The sequence below is a fragment of the Cryptomeria japonica genome, chromosome 1 (genome assembly GCF_030272615.1).
Source record: "Cryptomeria japonica chromosome 1, Sugi_1.0, whole genome shotgun sequence".
In the NCBI taxonomy this organism is placed as follows: domain Eukaryota; kingdom Viridiplantae; phylum Streptophyta; class Pinopsida; order Cupressales; family Cupressaceae; genus Cryptomeria; species Cryptomeria japonica.
The window spans coordinates 637,100,468-637,114,231 of NC_081405.1; the positions used below are offsets into that span (position 1 = coordinate 637,100,468).

Sequence of the window (13,764 nt, forward strand, 5' to 3'; positions counted from 1 at the left end):
AGATGAATTGCGAAAATCAATTTGATTAGACGATCTGTCCATAGACTATTGTTAACTTTGTGAATGTTAAATTTTATCTCTCTTCTTCTAGTTAGGTTATAAAACAATGAAACTCCCTATTCTTGGTAACCATGGTTAGTCGGTTAGTCGGTCAACTCAACTTAAAGTCTTCGAGTTAATATTATCTCCCATGCATATTACTCTTTGAAAAAGGTTTTCGACTTTAGCTTTTTTGGCGCAAGGGTTAAGACTGCTGCGTTTTTTCTCTCCAACTGTATCCTATAGACAAAACTCGTCACATAAGGCGCAAATTTTCTTTTTGCAGCCGATTAATCAAGTGATCTTGAATTGAGTTTCTCTCTTCTTGAGCGGGAGGAGCGAAAATGGTCTGTATAAGATTTCCCAGTTCTCTGTTATAAACCATTCCATTGTTTTAAATTTTTTCTTATCTTTTAATCATTGTTGATGATCGTTGCGTTCATATTTCGTCGCTTTTTTCTGGCTCTTTTTTTATACCCGAATAAGGTAATTGGAAAGCTTGCAATCATTTCGTGTATGGGTTGTTTCTGAAGTATAAAATTGTTTCAGTGTTGAAATCTAATAGCCAGGTTCCTTATTTTTAGGGTTCGTTGTATTATGGGTGGTTTGGATTCGGTAGATTTACGCCCTTGACAGAAACTTAATGGCTTGATTTGTTTTGCTTGTATGATATGATTTTGGTACTATGTGAATGACTCAGGTGGCATGTGGTTGAGTATTTCAGTTTTAGGGTTCTGTTTTGCAAGATTGATCCAAATGTTTGCCGATAGGTCCCGTTGGTTTTTCACTGTGTAGAGGCATTAATATGTTAATCATCCAAATTTGGTGTAGGTTGAAGGATTGCCGTAGATATAAGCATGTTTAATCGAATTGATATCAATAAATCTTTCTAATGAAGTCAAAATTGCAACAGGGGACAACATGAATTTTTCCTTGTGATATTTTTCTTTCTTTTGAATATTAACTTCTCAATAGTTGTCTTTACTCTTTAATTCCTAGTTAAAATAGACTGGCTAGAATTTGAACAGAGGACCTCCTAGATAACGGTCTGTATGCTCTACTAAGTTCTCAATCCTATTTGTTTAGCCATTTCAAATAAAAGTTTAACATTTTTTTGCTTGGTCAATCTTGGGTGACTTAAGTTTTTGATGGGTTAAACTTTGGATCACCCACTTAAAGTTCTGTTAACATTGGGTCACGCCCTTAAATGTGCCTAATAAATGTTGCATCAGAACCTTGCTATGTCTCCTGCTGGAGTTATGAGCGGTAGCCCTATTGTGATGAGGGTGTTATGCAACTCTTTGGAGTGCCCGACTTTACCTTTACTTTGCCCTTTGGACTCCCACTCTTGATTACAAGGAAATATTTCCTTAAAGAGTTGCATTCGAATGTCAATCTAATAGCTAGGTGGGGAACTCCCTGTAATGAAGATTTGAAAGATTTGTGCCAGCATTGATTGACAAATTTTTATTGATTTGTCTGGGGTTGAAACCTGGCCACTAGGTTAGCTCTCTGAATTCATACCACAGACCACCACCCCTACTGTGTTCTACCACAACAGTTGCATCCAGAATGAATGCAGCCTTGCCAATATACATGGCATTCACTAGCATTGATCCATCTTGTCTCAGTACGATGTGATTAGATGTGTCCAGAAGACTCAAGGTGCTAGTTCCCGTTTTTCGCAGCCACAATACTATATTTTAAATTTTTCCAAGGAGTGAAAACGCAGGGAATGACACTTGGGTTTAAGAAAGATATGGCACTTGGCCTAGTTCAGTACACTCTAAATTTTGGTCACATAATGTGTTCTTATTTGTCTAGCTATTCTCTTGAGACAATGAGCTAGATTGAAGTGAAGATTTCAAAATATTTCCGCCCGAGTTCAATTTGCATATTTAATGTAATTAGTTGAACTTATTCAATTCCACAATAAATATAGAAGAGCAACAGAATGGTAGAGAAAACTTATATGGCTGTTTATTCTTAAATAGTTACTCATTTCTGATAAATTTGCTAAAAGGATTTTTTAATTTAAAAAGGAAAGATCTTTAAAATAACAAGCATCTTTATGCTATCACTTCTCAATGTCCCATTTGTTTGTTTATATCGTTTAAGTTTCTTTGTTAGTTATTATGATTTGATAAGGTTACTGGATACTTCATCCCTGCTCTCCCACCCTTCCCTGCTCAGGTACATGTATCTTAGCACTGAATATGGATGCGATACTGCATACATATTGTATCTATATGCAACTATATATGAGTCCATATCTAGGCCATATCCAATACATACATAAATTATACTAGGCCTTTTGGAGCTGGGTTATTAAAAACATTTAATTTAATTATATAAATGTAAATTTAAATCTTGAAAAGATATGAATACTGTAGAAAAAATAAATGTTATGAAATTAAACATTAAAACAACAATATATTTGTGTATATATGCACATACATATTGCTTTAGTTCTATGCCTGTTGTAATAGCGAGCTAGATTCATATTGGGTGATCTTCAAATTTGCTGTATCTGTATCAGATACTGTATTCACTTCCACATATACTTTTTTTGAAAATCTTCCCCTTAGCCCATCCAGACTAGTATTAGAAACAGTTTACCAATCTTTTATGAGGAAATTGAAAGTTTATATTAATATCACTATCATACAATTTTTGTGGTGTTGTCTGTGTAGTTAGTAACACCAATCACTGAAAAACTGTTGTTGAATTATCATCATATAACCTTTGATAGTAGCTTGGGTTCATTTATTTTTTTACCAATTTTTCTTATGGTTGGGTTCGATTTAGGAGGAGCAATAAGCTGCTACACAGAATTTGTATGGTGCAGCCAGTAGGATGTGTGTGTACATATACACACATTCTTTGCACAAAATCTACAAAATTAAAGAGAAATCAAAATGGTTAATAGTGCAAGTGCACACGGAGAATCAGTATAAATCATAATGTTGCTCTTAATTGAGAGAATCAATGTCATCATCTGGTTCACAAACGATGCCAGTGCCACTCCCATTAGCTGTACTATGCAAGTCCTGTGTAGCAGGTTGTTGTCCCTCATCCTCAATGGAGACTAGGAAAGCTGGCTGTTAGGGCTTTTAATTTTGTGTTTTTTGGTACACGTGCAGGTTTATCTCTGTGTTTTTGGCTTGGGTACGTTCACGATGTGCTTGGGCTGAATCCACATGCCTGGGGTAGGACCCTGGCTGAATCCAGGTCAGACTTGGACAATGATTGGCACATGGTCCACACTGGTTTGGGTTTGGCCAAGGTTTCCGTAGAATCTAGTAGCAGAGCATATAACAAAACTATACACCATGCAGTAACTTCATCTTTCTTCTTTATGGAAAACCTGACACAGATCAGCCTAAACATGAAAATAATAGCTGATATAGACACAGACTTACCTATATTGTCTTATACCGACTTTCTATGGCTGTGGTATTTAAATAAAAATTCGATACTTTTTGTCATTTTCTTCCACTAAGTGTAATAACCCCTGCTGCAATTTTATGTCAGATTTGAAACTTAAGCTCTAAACCAACTCATATTTGCAAATTACAAATAGTGGTGAAATTGGGTATACTAAATATTGCACCAAAATACCACTTAACACTCTGAATCTCAATGGAAACACAAATATAGATGATTTTAACCATAGTTGAACTACTCGCCACTTGGCAAAACTCGCCAAGGCCTGAAAAAAAAACTCGGGAAAAAACTCGGCGAAAAATTCGGCAACTTAAAAACACGCTTAAATTTAATTAAAAATGCATTTTTTTTGCAAAATTTAATGAGAAGATGCATCCAATGAGCCAATAAATGAGAATACAAAATAAACAAGCCGAGTCTAGATATATTTAAACGCAAAGTGAGTACAAAATCGCATCCTCATGAGGAATGCTGATGGCTGGAAGCAAAATAGTAAATAGGTTTTGTAGAACTAAAAGTAAATAAGTCAATACAATTACATCTTCCTCTTCCCAACTCTAGTAATAACTAAGGGAGAGGTAGAACTAGAGGGTCTAGTCCTAGAACTTTGTTGTGGGCGTGATTGTACCTCCTCGCTCGGTATGACTGGCTCAAGCTGTGGCTCATCCTCCATCCTAGATGTAGCTCTGTCTCTAGCTGCACCAGGCACTGACAATGACTCCTCATCCTCCTCATCCTCCTCAATGTCATTCAGTGTGAAACCAAATCCACCCCCCTCCTCCTCCATAGCCTACCTCTCCAAATCATTGATGTCATCCTCTATAAACAATGGTGGCTACTCCTGTGATATCTAGTCACTATAAGGATCTATATCATCCAAATCAATTGAACCAGCTGGTGCTTCCTCTACCTTCCTTATGCGCAACCGAAGGTTATATTGCACAAAGACAAGGTCATTGAGGCGTTTTTGAGCTAATTTGCTCCTCTTCTGCGTGTCGATGTCCTCAAACAAGCTCCAATTGCACTCACAACTGGATGAACTACAAGGTTGACATAAGATTCCGAGGGCAAATTTTTTGAGATTTGGGTTATTTCCACCCCGACTTTGCCACCAAGCATCTACAATTTAAAATTAGGTTGAGGGTAGCACCCCTCGCTAGGGTCTGAGGGTGAGAAAGAGAGGGGTAGAGAGCTAGGTCTAGATCTTGGGGGAGAGAGGAGAGAGTGAGATGGAGAGTGGTAGAGAGGGGGATAGAGGAAGAGTGATAGGGAGATAGATAGATAGGTCTAAAATTCAGGGCAGATAAAGTGAGTGAGATAGAGAGAGCGAGAGAATGTTGATAGGAGCATACTGATTACTGAAATTTGACTAAGTCTGAAAAATTAAAAGATCTTCTAAAACCTAGAATTTGCATTATAACTCCTAGAGATCTGAAACCACTCTCAAACATCCTGCCAATATATACATGAAATATAACTTAAAGTATAATGTCACTTATACTTAAATCATAAATGTTATATTTCATGTATATATTCTAATGAAGAGAATGAAACTGACCTGAAAAAACAAAAATAGATTATTTTTTGACATGTTTGGGCCCCTTTTTTTAGTGTTGCCGATTTTTTTTATAGAAACTTGCCGAGTCTTTGTGAAAAAACTTGCCAAAAACTAGGCGAGTTTTTATGGCGAGTAGAAGTCGTAAAAACTTGCCTTGAAGAAAAACTCATGAGTTTTTAACTTCTCGCCGAGTTTTTGGCGAGTAGTCCAACTATGATTTTAACACAATTTGTAATATATTCCTCACAAATTACTGCTGATAACAGTCCACAGATCTGCCACAAAAACATTACAAATAGACTCCAAATCCGGAGCTCAAATATGCCAAATACTCATTGAAACCCTCACAGAAATTTTCCAAATCACAAACATGAGTTAACAACAGAAATACATTTGAAATACAGCTTCTCACAACAGCAAATACATTATGAAATATGCTGCTAACAATAGCAAACAATCTGGAACTAAATTGAATACATAACCACATTGAAACTCATACAAACACCTGAAACAACACAGATTAATGAAGCTCTTGAAGCACAAATGCAACCCCTGGTTGAGATTGCCACTAGATACCCTTAGACACACTGCCTGCAAGCCTCAAATCTCCTTGGTTTATCAGCTTGGAAGATCACACCTTCATTGGTTTATCAGCCTCAGAAGGAAAACAGCATAAGCCTGTTGAAATGGCAAAATAGAATACCTCCAAAGTAAGCCAAACATCTCAATAAAAGGAAAAACATTCAAACTTCATTTTGGGCACCCAAATCCATGCCAAGGAGGGAAAGATTCTCGTAATTCAAAATAGAAACATCCACTTGCCCTTTGCCAACCAACTCCAAACATTCCCCAAACTGCTGATTTTCTCTCCTTATTTAAAAACTTCTATTTCCACTTCACAAGCCACAGTTGGTAATATAAAACTTACACCCTCTTTTGGAATTAGCAATAATTCAAATAATATTTAATAGTTGGCCATTAATTTTGAGTTTTTTAAAAATTGATAGTTGATTACCAATAGCATTAACAAAAAATAATAGTTTTGTTACAAACTATGGTGACCAAGATGATCACCCCATTAGAGCCCCAACCAGGCTAGTCATAAAGAAACTACAGATCAACCCATAGGTTTAGACTAGTCAATATACATGTAGAATTTTGATCCATAAACATAGTAGCCATATTATCAAATTTCATGAAAAGTATTACAAAAAAGCTGAACATGTCATAATATTTCTAAGTGCTGTCCATAGAACTATTCATCACTGTCACTATATTCTTGTTGCTTTCCTTCTTCATCATCACCATGTTCGCCTTCTTCCACTTTTTCTTTACCTTTCTCTTTGTCTTTGTCTTTAGGCTGCACACTGCTTACCTGAAAGGATTCATATATGCCAAGGGGAGGGGAGATCCTTTCCCAGCTGGTCGTATTAAAGTTCTGATGGGAAACTTCCAAATCTCTAACAGCTGCATCCCTCTTCAATTGGTATTGATGTTCTTTTATGTAGACATTCTAGAAGTCTAAGTACTGATTTTGGAACTTCTTGTCAACCTTCCTAACAGTGGTGATGATCCATCCTCAACAACTTTCATAAAGCTATCTGCTGTCAATTTGAGCGTTAAAGTGACCTGTTCCATGATCAATAGGATTGTGCTACAGTTAGATTCAGTAAGGATTCTTTCCTTACCTTGGTAAACCTGTTCATATCTTTTCTTCCACAAAAACCATAAGATCTCAATAGTCAAACTAAACTAAACCAGAAAAAATTAGACTTTTTACTTAGCCCCTTAATATAACCAGCCATTACCTCAAACCAGGACCTTTTCTCAGTGATATTCCACCCATTAATATTGCCCATAAACAATTACCAAACAGAAACAGCATACTTACATCAAACAAAGATATGAAAACAATCCTAAGACAGCCACATAAGACACAGTTGACAGGGTTAGTGTTCAAGACTAGTTTTTGGATAATAAACAACCATCTAAAGCAACACTTTTTGGAATCAACTCTATTTGACCAGCAATTAGCAAAGATTTTTAACCACTCTTTATAATCCAAATTTAGATTCCATTTTTTATTCACATGATCAACTATTTTATGAGAGTGAGAAAGGATTTTGTATAGACACTTAGCTTTGAGATTAAGGAAAGGAGATCCATCTACCCACTTGAATTATTCCGATCGGATGTCTCATTTTATCTAACCCTCTCTTCACAACAGAATATGTTCTTTTACTATTATCAGGTAGGTTAAACTCATTTTGAAGGGTGCTCCACTCCTTAATACTGTTATTACAAAATACATCATTCAGAAAAGAGACACTAAGCATATTCCACTTTATAGTAGAGCATCCTTGCAACAAAGACAAGGGTTTGCCTTTATGCTCCACATTACGCCAGAGAGATTTGAAACCACAGACTTCACCCTTGAGATAATGTATGGCCTCAGTATGTTGCACTTTATCCTTGCATATCTCCCAGGCCTTCCAAATACCACAAAATACAGTAGAACTTGAAGGGATAGCATTAAATCTATTAATAGTGTAATAATTTCTTCATTTACCATGAATCCAATGTGTAATAATTTCTTCATTTACCAAATTGCCCATTTGAAGGCTGAGGAGTAAATTTGTCATTAAAATCTTGCAAAACAAAGACAAGGAGTCAAGATCATACAAACATTGGTAAAATATGACTAAAATGCTTTTTTAGGGAATTATCATGCCTAAATGGGTGGTATATAGATCGCATCAAGTTCCATGTGTGCCAAAAGGTCCAAGTTGTATGCACAAGTAGTTCAAATGGGTGATTGAATGGCAAAATGCCCTAGATGTCCATTGAGATGTTATTGCTTTAAGGGAGAGGTTGTCAAATTGAACATCACTAAAATGTGCTTTCTTGCTGATTTTGAGTAGTTGAATGTAGGAAGGGACACATGGTCAGCTGGGATTGTTTGGCGAAGCTTGGTGCTAGAGCTTGTAGAAGTCCAAGGTAGAGAGGGAAGTTAGACTTGGAAGAGGTTTGTGGAAGGGTTGAAGCTTTGCAAGGCAAAGTTCATGTGAGGGAATGTGGGAATTTAGAGCGTGTGAGGTTGTACGGAATTGGGAAGAAGTGCACAAGTGCAGTTAGGTTTCACATTTTTGCAAGGATGGCAAAGGACTAAGGGAAGATTAGAGGTGCAAGTGGACTCCATAAGTTTGAGGGAAGAGATGGCTTGTAGGGAAGCGAAGAAGCAAGGATGTGAGAAATGGATGAGAATTTGCAAGTGTGTGAAAGTAGCACATCCGCACAAAGAGGAATTAGCACGTGTGGATGCAAGGAATTGAAGGCAAGTCTGCAAGAAAGTGCATTTATGGAGATGTAGAGGAGGGAGAGAACCGAGAAAATTGAATCACATGGAAAGATTCATGAGAAGCCTGCAAACCCCTAGGGAAATTTTGACCTGAATGCAACCAATGTGTTAACTTATACTTTTTCAATTCATAACCATGTTTACCATTATAAAGCCATGAGCCATGCAAAAATGCAAATTCATTAGCACCAAGGATAGAGGAAAGCGAAAAGGTGGAATGAGATGAGGATATGGGAAGACCTACATGCAACCAAAGTGTATACTTATACTTCTTCAATTTCATCACCATGTTCAACATATTAAAGCCACAAGCCATGCAAAACTGCAAATTCATTAGCACCAACGATAGAGGAAAGCGAAAAGGTGGAATGAGATGAGGATATGGGAAGAAAGTCAAAATTACCTATGAGCACTACAATCTTGCAAGGAAATGGAACAATTTGTTGGATGTAGGAATGCAAAGTTACAAAGTACACAAGGACTTTAGGCCAATTATGGGTAGCCAGAGAAAGCCTACAAACTTTCAAAGGCGAAGAAGGCCATAGCGAATGGAAAAAAAGTAGGGGGATGAAAGGAATTTGTGCCAAAGTGCAAAAGTTTAAGTCGATTGCCACATTTGGCAAAAGAAGAATGTGCAGAGATGCAAGAATGAGGAGGGCTCTAGGAAGCTAGAAGAATTGCATAAGTCAATGGAAGGGTTGAATGGATGAAGTTGGGGGTTAGGGATTCATGCTACACCCTACCCAAAGCCAAAGTGATAAAGAAGTGTAGAAGAAATTGTGAAGTCCAATGGTTGGGATTTGTTGATTAGGAATCTATGCATATCACTTACTTTTTGGGTAGAGCTGGATGAAAAAGTTTGCGAACCTACCAAATAGTGGAGGACGGGACTTGGAGGACAAAGGAAAGCAACAAGAATTGGCAGTTGATTCACTTACTTTTTGGGTAGAGCTGGATGAAAAAGTTTGCGAACCTACCAAATAGTGGAGGACGGGACTTGGAGGACAAAGGAAAGCAACAAGAATTGGCAGTTGAGGATATCAATTACACAATGGACAATTAGATGCATTCTTGAAGGTTCGAGTTGACAATATAGAGGTTGATGTGCATTTTGCGGTTCGAGAATATTGCTTGACAAGTTACATCAGGGATTTGAATAAGGAAATGACGGTGAGTAGAATCTTGAAAAGATTGAAAGGAGGAAGACGAGAAGATGTTGGGAATCACGGTGTAGGCATATCACCTACGGAATACATGGCTAGTTGCATTCTTGAAACCTTGGGCTTGAGGGACTTAGAAGGTTGCAAAAAGACACCAGGGGATAAGGAATTAGAGATATTGCTTATGTGATGATTGGTTAGGTGCATTCTTGAAAGTTCAAGCCCAAAAAGGGGAAAAGTTGGGATTGAAGAAAGGTAATGCAAAAGTTAAATTTTAGAGGCTTGAATGTTAAGGCAAAGATAGTGTGGAGGTGATGGAAGTTTGGGGACCTTCATGACACGGAGTGGAGTAAGCCATAGATTTGAAATTCAAAAGGTGAAAAGATTTAGAATAAAAAGTAGAATGTAGGGGGGGAACAAGAAACTTAGTGACTGAGTATTGTAATGTCCCTTAGGGAAAATAATTGGAAATACCCTAGTTATGGGTCCTATTGGGGTTGAAAGTACGTACCTTAATTTCTGCTTGTCCAAACCTGCAAAACCGGGTTAGGAGATGCTATGAATTATTCAAGTGATTAATATATAAGTAAGTAAATTCAGAATTAACTATAAATTAAAATTAAGGTAGCAGTGTCAAAGACTAAATTGTAGATTACGAATAATGGGTAAATATACTAATGTATGGTGTCTTATCAATAGTTTCCCATACTCAGTACTACCATGTAGGGTGCCCCCATAGCAGTTCTCCCTTCCCAGTGATCTTGTAGGGTGTGCTATAGCAGTTCTCCCTACCCATTTATCAGGTAGGGTGCCCTCCAGCAGTTCTCCCCACTTAATGATCTCGTAGGGTGCCCTATAGCAGTTCTCCCTACCCATTTATCAGGTAGGGTGCCCTATAGCAGTTCTCCCCACTTGATGATCTCGTAGGGTGCTCTATAGCAGTTCTCCCTACCCATTTATCAGGTAGGGTACCCTATAGCAGTTCTCCCTACCCATTTATCAGGTACAGTGCCCTATAGCAGTTCTCCCTACTTCTCAGGGATGATTTTAATTCACATTTTCATTAATAATCATTTTATTAACAACATTCAAGTCTTATTGTCATTCTGATTATTTCACCAGTTAACTCCCAGCATGTAATTTGATTTAGTTATATCAATTACTATAGAATACTAGATTATTCAAATATTTAGTTTCCTAAATATTTCCAGTTTATTATCTGTATTAACTATTCACAGAGTCGCTGTTCATTTATTTGCAGAAGTTAATACTATTAATAGATTAATCCTATATGGCAGTGAATTACAGTGAACCGGTTAATTATTCTCAGAATTAATATATTTGCTGCTAGTTGATTCAGTCACATAATTTATTATCTGTATTTGAATGTGCATTAGGTTACTTATACATTTACCCATGATTATCTAGAGTGTGTTATTGATTAGTGAATTGATCATATAGTCATATATTTTCTGAGTGAACCGATTATTATTTTTCCAGAATTAATGTAATTACTGCAGATTTTATTTATGTTGGCATTCCCAACATCGTGGGGTTCATATAAATATTATTAGAAATAATACAATGTTTATCATATACGTAATATGAAATATAACAATTTAGAAGGAATCGTAAATGCAGGTGTATAGAGAGGATTCGTACCTGAGACGGATGTAGTTACCTTAGGCGTAGTGAATTCTTATTTTCTAAATCTTCCACCTGCCTTGTCCATCCCCCGAGTCTCCTATTTATCTTTTCCTCCACGTCTGCATTGAGAGTTGTGGCTGTTGGGAAAGGTTTGGAGGGCGGTGACTCCTAAAAAAGTCACCGCTCTCTTAGATAATTGGTTAACTTTACTTCCATCAATAATTCATTAGTATCCTTATCTAATGAATAATATTTTATTATTAATGTAAATTATCATAAGGATAATATTTTATTATTAATGTAAATTAATGATAATTTAGTAAATACTGATCAATGGATATTGTTTATTAATAAAAGCCAGTGAATATTAATATATTATTATTAACAACAATTAATAATTAACAATGATCAATACAATGAGTGAATAATGTTTAACTATTATTTGTAAATTAATAACCAGTGAGTATTACTTTATTATTTTTTTTTGGAATATACATTAATACACAAAAATTTGAGGGGAATATGACAAGTATGTAGATAAAGAGATGCCCAAAAGCCCAAAAGATCAAAGGACTTAGAGGAAAGCCGAAAAGTGTGGGGTTTTGGGGGTTTAGAGGGAAAGTGCGTTGGCATAGAAAAGTTTGAAGACTTGATTAAGGTAGAAAACATAAACAAAACACTCTCATACATAGAAAATTTTGGGATTTTTGTAGTTTAGGTATATGAGTAAATTATGAGGGGATGGAATTCAAAACTCCAAACACAAATTTGACCAAGGGGCCCATTGAGGAAACATATATGATTATATATTAGTGATGGGCCAAATTGGGTCAAAGCACATAGAAGGCTTAGTCATAAAAAGGGGTCTTTAATTTGTTTGGAAATTAGGGGGTGTTGATGCAAGGAATAAACACCCATACCATTGGTTGGTAATGGTCTTTCAATGACACATTTTTTAATGGCTCCTTTTCTCCTCCACTAGTGCTTCTCTAATCTACCACTGCGAATCACTTTGCCATTGCAGCCATCCACCCTATCATGTTGCCTCTTTGCCATCACTATGCTACTACGGAGCCCTCTATGTTGCTCTAATGGCTCGACTATCTTGCCACCAATCCGTGGCCTCTTTGGGGTTGGATTGCTGCTAGACCACCACCATTGCCAAGACTATTGCTAGTCTGCAATTACGATGACACCCACTTGGCATTGGAGTTGGACCTCCCTTTCCAATGCACTTTAAATATTGAGAGGTCAAGTTTAGAAGGCCATATATTTGCCAAATAGAGGAATTTTTTGATACATTTTTTTTAATGGGTCATGAATGTAATGATTGTATAATCTGTTTTTTCTTTTGACTCCTAAATTTTTTAGAATACCATGTTTTCCTCAGATTTTGTTGTGTAGTTGCAATTTGTGAGCTTCTAGTCCTCACAACTTTCACAAACAAACATGAATTTTAGTCTATTTTTTTGGAAGTGGATTCTTTTTGAGCACTACACATGGGTGTAGGTTGTTTGTTCTTATTTTCTAATTTGATTGCATTTTCAGCTTTCTGGTCCACATTAAATATTGGAAAATTTTGAAAAATCAACTCACTTTATAAATGCACTAATTGTATTGAGAGGTGTTTTTTAGTGTCATTGAGTGAGCATCATGCTTGTATACATATAAAAACTAAAAACAACCATCAAATGTTTAAAATAAACTGTAGTATAAGTTAACTCTTAAGTAAATAAAAATAAAAACTCTTTAGTAAATTAAAACAACTCTTTAAATAATCGATTCTTCCCATAGTGTGTTGATCAAGTGGTGGTGGTGTTTTTGCAACCATCAAGGTTCAAATGCCCACTGGTCCATTGTGATTGTAGGTTTGTGCCTTCACTGATCCAATGTGCTTGTGTGTTGGAGTCTCAGTTTTGTTAAATGGGGATGAGGTCCCTCGTTTGTGATCTCACTGGTTCATAGCTTTGGGACAAAAGTATTTCACATGGTACCGAAGGGCGTGTCATGCTAGCATCACGATCCACTTAAAAACCAACTTTTTAGATAAAAGTAAACTAAACAATGCAAATAAAATAAAATAATTCTTAAATAGTTTTGAAGTAAAGTGAAATAGCTCCTAAGTGAATAAAAATATCCTTTTAGATAAAACTCATGTAAATAGTATAAACAAAATTAAATAATTACTATTAAAAAGCCAAGGGGTGGAGTGTAATGGCATGTGTGTTAACAAAAACTATTAAAAGCCAACATATAAAAAATAAACTTTGTACTAATAAAAATAAAATAATTCTATAATAAAATAAAACAACTATAAAATAATGCTTTTTTATAAATAAGATAAAACAATATAACTCTTCAGTAAATAAAATAACTCTTCAGTAAATAAAATAACTCTTAAATAAATAAAAAATAAAAAAATAGATTTGAGAATAAAATGAAGTAACCAATGTAAAACTAGTATAACTATCTTCAAAAAAGTCAATGTAATAGACACTAAGAGAAATCAGTTTTAAGGACCATTCTATTTTAATCACAAGTCTAGTAAAAATAGG

General features: G+C 35.9%; 1 protein-coding gene across 1 annotated transcript in view; it reads left to right on the forward strand.

The window, feature by feature from the left end:
- Positions 1-208: 208 nt before the first annotated feature.
- LOC131042479 (uncharacterized) overlaps positions 209-13,764 on the forward strand; it is a 34,561-nt gene continuing 21,005 nt past the window's right edge. The window contains exon 1 of the mRNA XM_057975779.2: positions 209-386. Coding sequence (XP_057831762.2) covers positions 384-386 — 3 coding nt within the window. The 5' untranslated portion in view covers positions 209-383. The remainder of the gene's footprint in view (positions 387-13,764) is intronic.